The sequence below is a fragment of the Siniperca chuatsi genome, linkage group LG8 (assembly GCF_020085105.1).
Source record: "Siniperca chuatsi isolate FFG_IHB_CAS linkage group LG8, ASM2008510v1, whole genome shotgun sequence".
In the NCBI taxonomy this organism is placed as follows: domain Eukaryota; kingdom Metazoa; phylum Chordata; class Actinopteri; order Centrarchiformes; family Sinipercidae; genus Siniperca; species Siniperca chuatsi.
This window is the reverse complement of record NC_058049.1, coordinates 22,102,057-22,120,270: the sequence shown is the minus strand read 5'-3', so window position 1 is coordinate 22,120,270 and position 18,214 is coordinate 22,102,057. Positions and strand designations below refer to the sequence as shown.

Below are 18,214 nucleotides of genomic sequence, written 5' to 3'. Positions count from 1 at the left end.
ATATTGAATATCCATATCTGCATCCTTCCACTTACACAAGCTGGCCTCTCCAGAAACATAACAGATATGCAGGTGAAAAGGAAATCTATGGACACTTCAAACAGTCTTAATCTCTGCTGACGCAATGTCAATACATTTCGATACAGATTCATCAAATACGCATCGGGAAAATGGAAGTGTACTTGACAACAAGAGATACTGTACACATTTTTTGCCATTTTATTAAGGTCATAGCATCACTTATAATTCCATTGGTGTGAGCCTTCTTGTCAAGTTTATAAACACTTGATAAATCTTTAATCTCATGCCTGAGATTGAGCTGATATCAGCAGCATCAGGGTAAGAGCAGAAATATGAAATCATTAGATTAGCAGTGTATCTGAGATTTGTGAAAGGGGAGAGAGAGGAGGGTTCTTGAATATTAAATCCAACCCAAAACAGTTAAGCACTGAAGACAGCCATTTTTTTATCTTGCCCCTGCCAAAAGCTAGATAGAAAAGAGCCAATAATATCTGAATTATGTTATGAAGGGACACTATTCTATTGACTATGAATATGATTACATTTAATGGTTCAGAACTAATAGCGCACTATCAAATGAAACTTATTTGACTATAAACTCCCAAATGCAAAAATGTATTACTACAAAAAGGCACCATCCAATATACTGAGCCACTGCGGAAATTGTGTTTTATATTCACATCTCTCTTTGGGAAAGAGTTCTTTATGTTCAGCAAATATTGTTTGAACGATTCGAAACACACAAAAAAAGTGTGAATTTTGTTTATGGCGGATTTTCATTTAAAGCAAACACACAGATAAGTAATGTAATTACAATGCACTTCTGACAAGTCTTTTACATTGATAGTCACGTCTGGCCAATGATTAATTTAAATTGTCACTGAATCTAATTTTATTCTTCCTTTCCTTTAAATGAGGTAAGATCTAATTATGGCCTAATGCATAACTTATTAAAACCTCTTCTTCTGGTGTGGCAGCCTGCCAATCTCATCCTCACACATAATACCAGAATTCAGCTGCCGCTCTCATTAAACATGCAAGCATATTCTTTTGCACCTTGCTGCTTCTTCTCGAAAAAGAAGCCTCACAAATGAGGAACTCCTAAATAAATCTCTGATCAAGTATTACTTATGCAGCAAGCAAATGCCTAATTCTGTTTGATGGGATGAAATTCCAGCGGCTCATCTGCAAGCATTCGGGAAATTTTTCTGGGGTTCTACACTTGTATTCCTGAAAAGAGGAGGTCTACTTGATACTGAATTTCACTTTTATTTTAGGTAATATAAACTCAGATACTGGTCCCCTGATAAATCTGTCTGCAGTGGGGGGTTAAAGAATGAAAAGAATCCAAAAAACCTGAGAGATTCTTCATGACTTTGATGGTGTGCAAAGTCCTGTAATAATACCCCAGAGGCACGCGTGGTGTTCCACTTACTCCTCTCTACATGTTCAAAACATGTCCATCCTAACAAATCCTTCAGTCCAACATTCATTCTTAATCATTCTACTCTGATTTTTCTAAGAAATTGTGAAAGTCTGCCAACTCACACTCCTGATGACAGAATTTTCTTTAATCTAATGATCCTCATTTCTGAGATTAAAGAAATGTCTTTAATCAAGTGACATTATGTTGATGTAGGGCAATTTGCCTTGAAGATATTTTAATTTGAAGGCTTTCGTTGTAAAATGACATAACAGCCGTTTTGGACTGAAAGCATTTTGGAACGAAGCCCTCCATTTGTTCCAAATTCTTTAAACCATCTTAACTCTTTTTGTTCACTTGTTTAAAAAAAAAAAAAAAATCAAAACAGCATTGTAAAAATAACCTTTAAGGGCGCATTAAAAGGGACTTTTTAATTTGTTGCATTCTCTCACCTGGTCTCCAGGGGAATGTTGCTGTTGAGCACCCAGCTGTTGTGAAGCTGCGCCTGGTCTGTGCTCGAGCTTGTGTCTGCCCCCTGGCTGCCCTGACTGGCCTGGCACCGCGTTGGCATGGTCTTCCTCTGCAGGCTGACTTGAGTGTAGGGCGCCGGGCGGGCACAAGTGCAGGCATGTGGTGGAGGGGGAGGCGGGGGCAGCGGGCGAAATGTGAACTGACCACCTGGACTGCTGGGCAGCTCTGCGCAGAGAGACAGAGAAAAGCAGAGGAGGAGGAGGAGGGAGGGACAGGGGAGAAATAAACATAGGTTTATTAGGAGAGCAGTACCATAAATTACAAATAAAAGTGGCGTGTTAGTTGACAGTTTATTGTTATTACACTGATTGAGGGACATAAATCAGCTTGAAAACTGTGCCTGTCCAGCGCCTTCCCTTCCTACCTGCTTTGATACACTTCCAGGTGCCCTATAAATAGGTTCTTGGCTGGCTGCAACATTGAGCAGTCTTTAAAGAGCTAACAGCTCTGGCTTAATCTGCACCCGCCAGCCCAAACTACCCATGTGATGTTTATTATGAGATCTGTTGCTGGACGGAATGAGCTAGCCAGCTGTAACTCCCTCACACTGGTAACCTCAGGGTCTAGCTACAGCTCTCTCAATCCATCATTTATCATTCTCTTTCGCTATAACTCTCCCACTCCCTGTCTCTTCCCCCCTGCTGCTTTCTCTCTCTTTTCAGTCTGCCTTCTAAAAGCAAGCATAGACTAATTACAGTTTTGCCAAATGAAATGTGTGTACATATGTTTGTTTAATGTGTGAATGTGCATCTATGCGTATGACTGCAGATGAAGCTGGTTTGCGTGTACTTCCGTGTGTGTGTCTCGGTATGTATTCATCAGTGTACATCAAGCATCCTGGGATATTAGTTATCAGTGTTTAGGAAGACAGCTCATGCCATATAGTTGCAGCATGGTTCTACGAACAAGGCGAATCCCTCGTCCCAAAAGACCAACTCTGTCCAGCTGTATTGACAATGAATGTAACATTAGCCTTGAACCCGTTGTAAGGGACAAAAGAGTTCAGAATCTGGTAGACAGACAATATTGGCCCACAACTCTATTTGCTGCCAAAATGTCAGCAATAATTTAGTGTCTGGAAATGAAGCCCACCTGGGAGATTACCACAGTCATCCCTATTCAACTATAAGTATTACACAGACAGCACCAGAGAACAGATTTTGCCAGATCATTTTGATTCTTGCCAGATGAAAACTGAGAAAAGTAAAGAATAAAAGAGTCTTGTTTCAGTTCTCTACACCCTCTATTGCCAACATAAAAACCTGCATGTTACTGGAATCTGTACTTCAGATACCATTATGTCTAAATTGAGGCAACATCTTTTCCAAATATTGCAGGAAAACAGTTATCGTCAACATTTCTATAATACTAAATCCATGCACATGCACTAACATTTTAAGCAATGTTAAAAATCATACAGACATGAAAGCCAATATGCGATGTCATATCCACCAATGTTCATAGACATACCACATAGCACATCAGGTTTTACGACAGTAAGCAGTTGGAAATTCACATTTACAAGATATATATTGTAGCAGTGGTGTAGGAATGCTATGGCAGGACAGGAACAGTAAATGGTCTATAAACATTTCCACAGTAATATTTCCATGATGCCATCTGTCTAGCTGAAATGGCATTTTGAACACTGTTACAGTAGCACTTATGATGTTTCCTCTGCTTGTGTGTGTGTGTGTATCTGCATATTTGACATTTGTATTTCCAAAATGACTAATTCTGTTAAAAAGCTCTTTGAACAATTTACATGTTTTTCATCTTCCAAAACACATGGCTGGTTATTGATCTTCCAACATGGCTGAATTGTCTTTGTCACATTTTCAAAGTATGTGAGAAACATTTTTGAAACAAATTTGTCTCCATTCTTTGTATACTGACAAAATGAAATGATCTCTTCCTTACTCATGGCAAGCCTTTACTTACATCACATGCTTATTTCATGGTTTCAAGGAAACATGTAAGGATTTCTAACTAAACGTTGTCCTCCAACCCTCTGCGATGACTCACACATAATATGTGATATTTTTAGCTTGTTTAACATGTTTCTGTTAAATAACAACAGTTGAAATTGTGTGTCAACTTGTAGTTTGTGAATGTTCTTAACCAGTGGATGTGTTATGTTTATACACTTGTGTCTGAAATACACATTGGCCTGTTTGAACCTTAATAACTAATTTTCTCCTGATAAATTATATAATATTACACTGTACTATACAGAAACACAGTCTGCTTGTTATCAACACTAAATCACTAGGCGATTTCAACAGCTAATCAGACTGTGCTGAAACTGACTCTATATGAGACCTGGTAAAATGACAGGAAATGTATTTGTGTCATCACCTGGAGGTGCTGTTTAGTCTAATCTAATGGATTTGGAAAATGGAAGTTATTTTTGTCTGAACCACCTCTGAGTATTAAAAATTACATGCTTAGGGAAAACTGACAGCACATTTTTAGAGCAGTACTGCATCGTGTGCCGTTGTAATGCAGCAGGAGCTTTAAAGTGGTGCTTCAGTTTCTGATTCATCAGTAACTGGGAGTCCTTTGAGTCCAGACAGAAATCCCTTGCTCCCAGGTTTTTTATGGAGGTAGATGTTTTTAGCATTTCTTACAAAAAAACATATATATTTTTTATCTTAAAAAAAAATAAATTCACATGCAGTGCATTCCCAGAGCTGCGTACTCCAGTTGGCAACTTGCACTCAGGTTGCGCTTGAGGCACTAAATCAACTTTAGACCTGACCTGAACATGACTTTGTTGACTGTAGACTTGACTCGGACTATGTTACACTGTAATAACTTGAAAACAATACGTGACATTCCGAAATTGTAAAGCCACTGTGAAAGCAGTTTTGATTTCTACAATGCTGCCAAATTCAATTTCACATCACAGGTTGCACCTGTCAGCCACAGGAGTGTCACTGAATCAAAACACATCAACAGTATTGCCAACTCTAATGCTAATGCTTGCTCTAAATGTCGCTAGCACTGGTGGAGGAAATACTCAGGGCCTTTACTTACGTAAAAGTAGTTGTACCACAGTGTAAAAATACTTCATTACAAGCAAAGGTCCTGCATTGAAAATTTTACAGAAAATTACATACGTATTATTAAGTAAAGTAAAACTACTTATTATGTAGAATTGCTTTTTTTCAGAGTGTTATATCATGACTATCATTAACTACTTTACTTTTGGGCAGCAACAAATTTTATAAGATAATCATTTTGTTTGTTTGTTATGTCAGATTTGTGTTGAGGAGTCGCTTTCGGTGGATTTGATAAAAACTATGTATATAAACTCAAACAAGTGAAGCCATTTACATTATGATTTAACACAAAAAAAATTTTTTTTCAGTTGGCTGCTTTGTAACAGATCATTATAGCAACAACTATAGCAACTCAAGCAAACAAAAATAAAGAATGTGCTGAACTAACAATGATTACTTCAAGGTTATCCATTTGAAAATTAAAGGGGTACTCTATTGATTTAGTATTGTACTCCCATAAAGTTGGGGGAATCAAAGTAGCAGAGGCTGACATGATCCTGACTTTTAGTCCGTATAGATGAAGCTCAAAATGCTGGATCCTACACTTCCCATAATGCAACTCAATAACATCTGTCATTAGACTATCCCTGCCTGGTAAATGTCTACGTCTTTCAAACTCCACGTCCCAGTTTGTAATGGAGGCTCTAAGCCCAAGCCAAGATAACCCTGATGACATCTATAGGGTTATTTGCTCGGACTTTATAAAGCTCCTCCAGAGCCTGTTTTCACAGGCAGAGTAGTACTCTTCATGATGAGTGAACTGATCTTTATGTGTAATAGTGGTGGAGTTCCCCTGTAAGTGAAAAAAACAAACAAACAACAACATGTTTAAAACTGTTTCAGTTGTAAATTCTATATACAGTATATAAGATATAATTAATTAAGTCCGAACCATCAAGACAGACTCACGAACATCTCTGAGCTTTCCAAACATCCCTACAATAGGAAGGAGTTGAGAAAAATGTGAAATGCTTTTCAACCCAAATGACTCGCAATTGTTTTGAAACCAAAATAATAAATACAAATAATAAATACAAATTATTACAATTATTATTATAAGTCTGGAATGACTTCTAATTCAGTATTAATTTAGACTTTTTAGAAAACCTGAGTTATAACAGCTGTGGGGATGCAGTTGCCACAACTTCACCTGCTACGTTTGTATTTTCTGACGAGAAAAAAAAGCGAAAAGAGTGTAAAGTGGACAGGGAAGGGAAGAGAAAGGACAGGGATAGAGGGCCAGGGGAGAATGTAATCTTGGTGAGTAGGGTGACACAGGGGCCCGGGCTGCCAGATGGTGCTTTAGAAGGCTTAGCTAAGGCAGCTTTGGGTCTCCGCTCCCAAAGATCCACAAACTCACTCATTTCCTCTCTTCTCACACAAACACACAAATGGCAGAGAACACTTGTGAAGTCAACCGTCTTCTGTCTCTCTTTCACACAAAGTCACATTAAACATACAAGCTGTGATGTTGTGTTAAATAGCAGATGTAACCTAAATAGACCTGGCAATGTAGGGCAGGGGCTGTGCAATATTTGCCGGGCTAGCCAGGAGTTCAAAAACATCAAATCAACTCTGTGGGGAGCAGATATGTAGAGTCCAGGGGAGGTGGCATTACAGCTCTAGATGACAGTCATGACAGTGTAGAACATCCTCTGCCCTGGGGTTCCTCTGGGACTTAGCCCTCCAGAAAAGACACTTTTGGAAAGTCGCTTATGAGATATTTTCCTAGAATCATCAGCTTTTGGTTACATAAGTGAGATATCAGGAAAAGCGTTTTATAGCCAGCGGAAGGGAGATCTGGGGGGATTTACTGGGAAGTGTTACAGGTAACAGGTATTTGGGCCAGGTATTAAAAATGCATTACTGTAGTATTTATGACAATTTAGGCATTTAAAGCCAAGTCATACTTCTAATGTAATACAAGTAATGAGAGGAGAGCATAGTAGAAAATGACTCAAGAACACACACACACACACACACACTGATGGTCACGATGGCTATCATGATGGTGCATTTCTCTTTGGAAGGGATATTAACAAACAGGTATGAAACTGTTCGAATGAAAAATGAATCACCTGCGCAAAATAATCTTGTTCATAAAAGCTTGTCATGTTCGTCATTAAAATGTTTCAGTCTGGATGTGCCTTCCAGATGTTCAGTGCTGCCTGTACATGGTGTTTTTGTAATTGGGCAGAGAACATTTAAGAAGCTACAGTGAGAAATGTTCAGAAAAGAACAAGGCAGATTGAAATTTTAGTAATCATGGACAATAAGGAACTGTGTGAAAATGATTAGAGGGGAAGGGGGCAGAAAAGGGGGAAGGTTATGTACTTTTTCTTTTTGCTGAAGGGAGGCTAGTCTGACTTTTTTGGGACAGTGAGGTAGAGTCTAACTTTTTCTCATCCCGGATTTATATTTTATTTCAACCTCTTCATGTGAAAGTTTATTGTATAAAAAAAATCTAATAGTTACATCAAAAAGATAGCTTTTATGTGTGTAGCTGGTAATAAAGGTGTTGTTTGGCCATATGCAGAGGACAACAGTCCAGTCTCTGTCTCGGGGCTTTGTTTTCCTCATCAAAATCAGCAGCCTGTTCTTGTGTTCACTCATTTAGTAGCTATAATAGCTGTTTTTTTAGCAGCTCTTTATACAAAATAGGAAAGTGGCCTTATTTTCACCATTTTTGTTATATTTGCCATAAATTGTATATTGTTGATTGTTGAGATATTTGGGTGAGGGTGTTTTTTTCTACGTCAAGGGGGGAGGGTCCAACGAAAATTATAATAATGCTTTTTTGTGAAGTTAAATATAAGATTCAGGCTCCCTACCACGATCATTTTTGTACAGTCCCTAAAGTGTGAACGCTGCCAACACAGAATGCATGGCTTCTTTAATAAGAAGAGACCACCAGGTCTGGTGTGTAGCAGACCATAAAAACATGAGCCACAATAATATTAAAGCCTAATATTTAACCAGGTTTCCTCCTTTTCTTCACTCTATGTGTTTGCTTTAGCCCCCTTTACCTTTCTTTCCCTCTCTTCATTATTGTGCCCAACGCTCTAGTGCAGAGTTAATTTCACTTATTACAGGAAAGCCATATAAAATCCATAGAGCCTGACCTCAACAATATCAAACCTGCCTGTCCAAAAGAGCAATGTGATTGTTTTAGAAAACATTTAACACTATTGTTGGACGAATCCCAGCAAAAACCACATCATCCACCCCACTCTAAAAATAAAAGCTTAATAATTTCCCCCAGGATAGCTTTTCATCTATCTCGCTTCTTAATTGACTTGCATTAAATTGCCACAAAGTTTATTCCACTGCTGTGCTCCGTTGAAATAAATAATTAACCCCATAAAAAGGTCAGACAACTGAAATTAGAACTCGCTGGTTTTTGTTCTTCTTTTTTGCGGTAATGAGATGGGATCCTGCTCTAGCTGACCATCTAACTCTCTGTAATAATTTGTCTTTGTCTTAACAGACTTCCTGACCAGAGATAACACATTATCTCATCAGACATTCTAAGTTTCAATATGACTCCTTTCATTGGTTGGCTGCTGATGAAGTTGGTGTGAAGGATGGTAATATCGATGATAACAATAGTGAATGTATGATAACGGGGTCTAATATTGCTAATGATCATGGCGACGATGATGACGTTGATGAAGATAATGTTACTGATGATAGCGGCGGTTGTGGGGATGAAAATAAAAAAGATAATGACGATAACATCGGTAATAACAGAGGTAACAATGATGATGAAAACAGCAGTGATGGCGGCAGAAACACTGATAATTACGTTGATGACAGTGGGCTCTGAGACAGCAATTAGAATAAAAACAGCCATTGATTCATCTCTGCAGACACAGGGATAAACGGTGGGATCTCCATTTAACAAAGTGACACAATCATGTTGTCCAATTAAAGCAAGAAAATACAAATGAAGAAATCGAGTGCTCTAAGAGCTTTTCTCTCTCATACGGAACCCAGTCGATTTTCATACAGAGCCTGATAATTAGCAGCCATGCATCATCTGGCTTTTTCATACCGGAGGACTCACTCAATGTGCGTGCAACTGTGTGTGTGTAATGGTACGCGTGTGCATGCGTCTACGTAAAGGTGTATATGTATGTGCATATTTGTGTAATTGCTTGTTTGTACCCCATCTTCAAAAACAACTCCGGAGCAACTCCACAATCATGTTTAGGCTGCGGGTGATTCTGAAAGTTGCATTTCCCTGGAGAGGGCGTTAAACCTCCTGAGTCTAGATCCTCAGCTCTACAGCAAGAGGCTTACCATCACTCAAACACTTCACTGCAGGGGCCCGCACTCAAATTACATTTTCGGAAAAAGCACCCTCCTTCTGTCCTGCGCTATTTAAATGATCTGTTTAAAACTTGTAATTAATCAGCCGATTTTTCGCAGACATGAACTACCCGACCAAACTTTTTTGATCTTAATGAATTTTGGCTGCTTTGTTGTGGAAGGCAGCACAGGTTTGCCTGAATGTAGGTTATAGTGGAATAGCAGCTAGCTGAGCTCAGCTCGTCTCTCCAGAGAGCACAGCAGTGTCCTGATCCTTCCTGACCTTGTCACTGCTGCAGGGAGCCCGGTCACTGCCACCTGCCATGGAGCTGTGCAGGTGTTTGTGCGTACCTATGTGTGCATTGGTGCATGTCATACGTCCATGTGTGTGCATGCATGCATGCATGCATAAGTATGCACATGAGTGTCTGACAGAGCATTGGAGTATGCTCAATAGTGGCGTGATGTTATCTGAGTTATTAGTCCTGGTAGAAATTTGCATCACCAGGAAGAGGGCATGACAAGGTGTTTGAGACTCAGGAGGCGAAACGCCACAATGGCCATTACAGTGATTAGTGCACACATTCATCTTTTACAAGCCACATGATTCTCTCCCTCCTCCCCTCTCGCTCTCTCTCAAACATATGAACACACACTGCACCTCCCTCAACCCCAAAACAATCACAACGAGCACGCACAGAGTATGGAGGAGTTTCGCTTGCACACACATGCATATACTATATTTCTTCTGACTCCGACACTAAAACAGGCGAAAGTGCCTGGGCTTGACAGCAAACAAACCAACATGAAGAGATTCCTGGCAGGCTAAAGAGAGAGTAGTATCAAAGCTACAAGAATGCACCACCAGCAGCCCATTTTTTCACTGGGAGAGAGAGAGAGAGAGTATGCGCAGTGTTGTAGCAGACCTGAGCTGCTGGTAATTAGAATGGGCTCTGAGGAGAGACAGGCAGTGGAATGAATGCAAATGAATTCATTGGCTCTGGCACTGGGCTCCACAACCTCACTTTTCATATAGCATACCTTACAGACATGAAGCTACTGGCACAAACAGAGCAAGGCTACACAGTAAACACTGACTGACATGACTGTGGACACGCACGTGCCAACATATCCACACATGCGACACACACACACGTGCACGAGTGTGCAAATGAAATGTGAATCCACAGGCCTGAAACAAATACGAACCCCACGGCGCATGAGGAAGCACGCACAGATACAAATACACAAACACACGACACACACACATTATACTAATCCCTGCAAATGCCACAGTGTTGCTTGTGAAAAGAGAAAGGGGGTGAAAATGCTTGTTCCAAGCGAACATCCACAGCATGTCCCACAGCGGCATAAACAAACCCTTCTTAATTGGTGTCGATTTGGAATGAAGTGATGATTCATCATAGAGAACTCCCCAATAGAGTATTGGAAACCCAATCATTTCTAATCCATATGACCTTGACAGAGGGCCAGACTTAGACTAACTCCTTCCACATGCATTGTCCGACAGACAAAGTCAAGGCATTGTAGCTGACTTTACAACTCGTTGGAACTGTAATCCACCAAAGTCAGATCACTTCACTGATTACTCCATCTCAGCCAGCGGCAAATCTTTATGAAGCACTCAATTCTCCACAGCAGTCATAAATCAGGGTACTCTAAGCTTTCCGTCTCGACGATGGCACACCAGAGACACTATTTCCATACCACGCCGCTCTAGTCAATAATTCCTATTCTCATTACATCTATCAGCGTTGCTCTAGACTTAGAGAAGTCCACTAGTACTACCTCAGCCCACCTTCAGATCCCCAGTGGTTTGCCATATGAAACTTTGATCACTAACTCTGTGGCTCTTCTCAAGGAGAAGCAGGTCGTCTGTGAAGGGGTCCTGCTCTTTACTAGCTAGTGCTGTAAATGAGTCTAATTAACACATCTCCCTTCCTATCTTAACCAGGCATCCGGGGCCAACTAGAGTCTTATTATAGAGTAGATTATGCATGTAATGTCCCCATTGAGATTACAGTAAGAAAAGCAAAGCATTCAGAGAGGCGTCCATATATATATGCAGTGTGCAAAGGACTGTGTGAATATGGGAAGACGGGGGGAATAGCAGAAAGGATGAGGGACTGCTTGGTATTCCGACCGGAACATATAATAGATGGTGGAGGGAGATAGAGATACAAAGGGTGCGCAGAAGAGAGGGGGAGAATAACAGGAAAGAGATGTGTCTTCAGCACCACCTGCAGACTCGACTGGCGGCCATCTTGCGGTCAATGAGGTGAGTGCAGCCACCGCCCCAGGTCAGCATTAACAGAGACCAATGACAATTCAGCACTTGCCCTCTATTGCAACAACACCTTGCCGTTCCACTCCACCGACCGCACCTATCACACCGATCACAACGCACACGCATGCATACGCTTTCGCACTCTTCCAGCACTCTCCGTCTGTCTCTCTTTTCCTCTCTCTTAAAATCATGCACACACACCAGGAGAAGCTTAACAAATGTGGGAACAGATGCCCCACATCAGACTGCAGTTGCCCTCTGCTCCCTGCGTGCCTCCAGAGAGACAGAGGAATACCGTTAACGAAGATAAGACACTGCAGTCCTCTGCTGTCTCAACACATGCCTACGGTGAACACACACACACACATTTTTGAGTAATTTGTTAATGTCCATATCAGTATAAAGCTGTAGAGATGCAATCAGAATATCTGTAAGACCTGCTTGATACCTACCGTATGTGCTCACCCCTCCTCCCAATCACCTCTCCCTCTTTCAACAAAAACACTTACAACCAATACGTCTTTATTCTTTCTTTTGGGGACATGATTTCCCTTCAACCACTCACTTATCGAACTCAATTAGCTTCTTTGAGAGGTGAAGAGGAAAACAAGACATTTAGTGACCCTCTTGTACTCAGGCAGAAACACGCTGTGATGCAAAGCTAATTCAATATGATTTGATTCAGCTGTGATTTATTATTGATTTGGCTCAGATTCAGGATTTGATAAGGTATTAATTTTGAGTACCTAAATTAAAAAAAATCAATATTTCCTATTTTTTTTAGTACAGAATTAGAAATTATCTCTACTGCCACACTAATGTAGTAACCATGGGAAGTGACAACTTTTTAGCTAGTCCCTAGGAGCATGGATTTTTCACTTAAATGCTGTCAACTGGGTGTTGTTTACCTCAGTTTCCAGATCAGTCATGCATCTAAATTGGTATTTTATACAACGCTATGCTCACAGCTTATTGCATTCAACCAGGGGATTGGGGGTCAGTATACTTTGAAAGAAGCGTTAGCTGTTAACGCTAGTGGTACAATCTTCGGGTTGACTGCTGCTGTCTGTAACTTTACTGTGCACACAGAGAGGTTTGTGCTGCCATATTTTATGATTTTACAGACTGCAAATGATATGTAAATATTTCAGGCAGCTTTAAATAGGTATGTGATTGGAGAACGTAGCTAGCTAGCAGTCAAGGGGCGGATCACACACCGACAGAGACGGGACTGGAAATTTAAATGTATTTTGGTCCGTAAGTAATTATACACTGATCGGTTTTTGACATCTGCATTGATTTTTAATGAATTTCACACAGAATTGTGGATCTGTGGTTGTGTATTGGTGCAGCTGTATCTCTGACTGTTGAATCAGTTTTCCTGTATGAATTGGTTCATTTCAACACATACTTTTAGGAAAGGAAGATTGTGAATATTGATATACAACTGTTTGGACCATATTTGAATTTAAATAAAGCTTCATAAGTGCGTGCTTCGATACACAAGAAGGTAAGCGTGGATGGAAAGTCCATGACATTTAGGGAATGCTATATATAGAGAGCAGTCTATTGAGGAACACTGACTGGCTGCAGGGTCAGCCAGGAGATCAGATTAAATAAACATCAGCGAGAAAGAGAGAGAGAGACACACACACACAGACACACACAAACAAATAAACAGGAAGTGGTAGCTCATGAGGTTGATGTTTTTGGCCACAAATTAAGCGATAGCTTTTCAACCGATCGTTGGTGGATCAGACATGTAATCACTTAGCTCTCCAGACACATGGCAGACAAGGGACCGAGGCTGAGGATATGGAGATGGATCAAGGGTTTAGGGTTGACACTTTCTGTGTTGAACTGACCGACATCAATCTATCATCCCTTATGGTGTCTACTCTGTATCTGACATGGCCTGAATATCCCCTGGTTTCCTGAATGACATGATTAAAGATCTGTCAGCATATAAAAAAAGAACCCTTGGGCTGACAAGATGGCAGTAGCCTGCTGACCACTGATCCGTTGACTATGGTCTCATTCTGAAAATACCTCATCTGACTGTGTGGCACACAAATACCTAACTCTGCAAATTTGTCAAGAATATGCAGACGTGTCACAATGTAGTATGCAAATGCAAGATGAAACCTTGCATAGCAATCCCAATATAAGGAGATAGGTCAATACACTATTACAGAGAGACAGCTAAGTGTGCACTTAAACATAGCCAGATAGAAGGATGTTTAGATAGCCATTAGCTAACAACACTTTATGACTATTCAGAAGCCACTTACAGGACACACACTTTCAGACACTTATAGCTATTAGCAGCCATTAGCATTTGTGTATAATCATGTGGGATGATCTGCGAGGGAGCCTCATCTGCAGCAGCAACGGTAAGCATAGAGAAAATTCATCTAGAAGATGATGACAATTTTGCAGGAGTGGAGCACAGGGTGCAATACAGGTGTGTACACAACGCATACAACGTATCTCAACTTTACATACACACAAGCACACACTGTCACTAATGCTAGGACACACAAGTGCTGAAACAGCCACAAAAACCAACAATCCACAGCAGGGAGAGACATAAAAAGCCTACATACTGTATATGCATCACATCAACCATTTGGCGATGGCGTTTTCATATCGAACACCAACAATGAAAATGTGACACCACTGCCCTCCGCCTCACCCATCTCTTTTTCTGTCTACAACTGTGACTAAAAGGGCCACTAACCTTTGACCCAATAACATAAAAAAGACACAACACCCAGAAAAGACTGTCGGTGACCCCTTTCTAAAAGGGTCATTTCCTCCAGGCTATAAAATCTTAAAAAGCTGAAGATAATATCCTGCCTTAGCTATGACCATGGAGACAGCGGCGAATGTCGAGAGAGGGGGAGCTGAGACAGGACCCCGGCCTTAATGTAGTTTGTAATTGTAAGTGTTGGTCTTTAATAAAAGCCCAGAGTATTTGGTCAGGCTAATAGACTGGGCTCTCTAAATCCTGCCTGCCATGCATTATTCAACAGCCATTAGCTATCGCCTCATCTGGGAGGCTTTATGAGTCCCATCATCGGCTGGGACCCAGGCTAGGCACACCAGAGGTGTGTGGGGAGGGGGTAAGGAGGGGATTAGCTGGAGAGAGAAAGAGAGAAAGAAAGAGATGCAAATACAGGTATGGGAGGGAAAAGGGGGAGGTTAAACTGGATTCAGAGGTGAAGAATCAAAGAGGAAAGCTGACGAAAGATGGGCGTGATGTTCCACAGGTGAGGGCCTGTGATATGGAAATGACTACAGGAAGATGAAGAAATGGCTGGATGAAAGCCAGAGGTCATATGGTAGACATATGAAAATGGGAAGAGGTTGATGCAGGGAAATGAGAGGAGAAGTGGCCAATGGAAGGTGGAGGGGAATGGTGAGAGATGTATAGAAGTAGGCGTGGGAGGTGAGCTTAGGGTCAGAGGAAGGCTGAAGAGCGCAACAGAGAATGAAAGAGAGATGCCAGCCTGAAGTGGCATTTTCTGTCGGCCAGGAACATAAATGTCAGATTCTTCCTCCCTCTACCCTCTCAACCTTTTCTTCTTTCAGTTCCCCTCACCTCCCTCTCAACCTTCCCCTGCTCCTTACACTCCACCTCCTGCTGCCCTTCTCAATCTACCCACCTCTCCCTTGCCTCTCTCCATCTCCCCAGAGTAGTGCCAGTGGTAATTTTGCTTTCAGAGATGAGAGAAGGCCATGGAACACATGGAGATGCAGGCTGCTCAGTTACCATGGTATCACTGGCCAACAGGAATGGCGCCAAGACCAGGATGCGTATGTGCGTTTGTGTGTACATGAGTGTGTATGGCTGTGGGCGTGAGCGTGCGCTTTTGAGTGCATCTACACGTCTGGGTAATGGGTGTTTAGCAGGCCTGCCAGACTTGTCCCAGCCACTGCTTTCCCAGACTACCAGGTCCTCCTGACCCTCTGCGGCAGCCCAAGGACACACTCCTGTCTCTCTAATTAAAACACAACCCTGACACACACACACACACACACACACCCTGTAGGTCTGCAGCTTAAAATAACCTTAAAAGGAACAAGCAGAGCCATCATCCCCTGCACTCAACACCTCTTCAAAATCCACTCAGTGTTTTCTCACCAGGCACCTCCCAGGCAGACTCTGCCTTAATCTGCAGGAAGATTCGCAACAACAAACAGCATCTTCGAATGCAGCACTCGTTTATTAGAGGAGTCATCAAAGGAGCTGCATTTATTATTGCAAGGACTTCCTGCAACAATAGCACTGCTGCTTCACTCTGTACTTGAAAATAATTGTGTGCAGAACAATTTGCAACCATCAGAAAACCACAAAGAGGTTTCTGGAAAACTGTCAATGTGGCTGTGGTCTAAGAAACAGCCAGTTCTTTCAGAAGCTCAATGTTAAATGTCCAATGCATAAAATATTACTGCAAGGCACTGTCCTACCTTTTCAGATTGTTAGGTGGTTAGTATTTTGCCATATTATACCTCACCATACTTTGAGAATTGGAACTTTCTAGCCATTCTAACTGCAATTATGCCCTTCATATGTGTGTGCAAATGTATCATTATACATAGTCCACATATCTGAATCTATTTTCTTTTTGATGGCAGCATACAACATTAACATTAATGTTGTGTATTCTCATAACGTTTTCTATTTAAAGAAACAAAGAGCTGTGCATGCTCACTGTGTTATGTTGCTTCAAGTAAGGAAACTAAGACGTGTGGACATCACACATGACATGCAGCATTGAGACAGCCTCTTCATTTCATCTCCAACAGACAATTTAGCATGTTTACTTCCTCGTTAAGCGCATGAGAGACCCTGATGGAGGAATCCCAGGGAGGCAATGGCGTCCTGTCATTGTGGATTACCACTGCAGCATGATTTAATGGAAGTGTCTGTCAGAAGGCCGAACAACAGCCTGTCAACCAACAAGCAGAGGTAACATACACACATACACACTCACAAGCACAAGCACATGCACACAATCAAAAAACACAGTGGAGACGGATTGTCAAAAACTCTCCCCTCTCTCCCTCATACACACACAAACGCACGCACACACAGGCACACAAAATCAAAAAGCAAAAGCACAAAATGTCCAAAAAGGTTCTGGCAAGAGCCAAGACAGGTGGAGGTGAACACAGAGGCGCTCAGAGCACATTCAGAGAAATCAACGGTTAGAAAAACACACATCACCAGCAGCCCCCCTACCAAGACAGGAGATGAGTGCCAGGAATACGCTCGCTGCATCAAGCGGCACAGGTGTTATCAGAGCGGTTTGCAGGAGATCCCGCCAAACAAAGTACTACTGTCATCTCTACAGAAGTAGCAGTGTGGAAATCCACCCAAACAAATGTAATGAATGGTTCACAAAGTATTTAGCAGATTAGGCGGAAAACTCTATGCATGATGGGGGCCCAAATCCAAAGCTCATTACATGTGGCACTACGTTAGGAGCTCACACAAGCCAGTATACAGCCCTATCCCCCAGCTCAAGGCTGATTTCTATCCCCTGCTACCCAGTGAATGAGGTAGAGAGCAATCACATCAGCCAGGCATCGGGCTTCTGCTATAAAACCTTTTCTTTATTGTACATTTCCACCATCATCCAAAAACTGGCAAGACAGAGAGTTCTGATTATCAAAGCCTTTGATTGCCCCACTCAACAATCAGTGCTGCTCTCCTGTATGATGCCTGCTGTGATGCACAGTGTGTGTGTGCACATTTATGTGTGTGAGACTGGTGGGAGAGAGAGGCGAAATTATGAAAAATCATACTATGTGTATCAAAATTATTCCTGCATATGCAAGAACAAATGTGCATTTGCTTGTGTAAGCCCACACATGCACTTTAGGCCTTAATGTTTTGAGATGAACCTAAATAGTTTTCTAATATGCCGGCCTCTGAAGACCACCCTTTGATGTTCCACACTGCAGCACCATCCTCTGGTCTGGACAATTTACTCTGGCCCGGAAAAAAGGCTGCTTCTTTAAAGATACCTCTCTCTGTGGCTAAATATGATTAGCTGCAGAGGACATTGTAGCTCTCTCCACAGCTAATACATTTAGTATGGATTGTCTGAGGGGTAAGGATACAGCTAGCAGATAGATCAATATTCTAAGTCAGAGTCTGTCTGGAGAAGAGGAACCATGCTGGGAGATGGTTAACTGTTCTAAAGCAGCAAATGCTGTCTGGAAGCACCGAATGCCAGGAATCCCACAATATTGAACACTTCTTCAAAAGGTAATGCTTAATGCTCAAGCTGGGCGATGGGTTATGTTGAGTGTCTGCATCAGGCAAGGAGCTTGTTGAAGATTTGTTGTGGATATCTCTAAGGATGAGAGATTATATAAGGCAAATCTGACTGATTCCTTATAGTCTATAGTGCACCACTTAAGACCAAGACCCCATAGGGCCTTGCCTCCAAAGGGCTGATGTCAAAGTGGTGCTCTAAATAGAGAATAGGGTGTCCTTTGAGATAGAGGGGGAAAAGGACCCAGATTTAAGTGGCTTCATTT

The 18,214-nt window shown here is 41.5% G+C and overlaps 1 protein-coding gene across 3 annotated transcripts in view; it reads right to left on the bottom strand.

Annotated features, from left to right (window-relative positions):
* Window positions 1-18,214, bottom strand: part of tenm1 (teneurin transmembrane protein 1) — a 164,862-nt gene that overhangs the window by 114,348 nt on the left and 32,300 nt on the right. For all 3 annotated transcript variants that reach the window (XM_044204925.1, XM_044204928.1, XM_044204926.1), the window contains exon 4: window positions 1,897-2,140. In XM_044204925.1, the coding sequence (XP_044060860.1) occupies window positions 1,897-2,140 (244 nt within the window). The remainder of the gene's footprint in view (window positions 1-1,896; window positions 2,141-18,214) is intronic.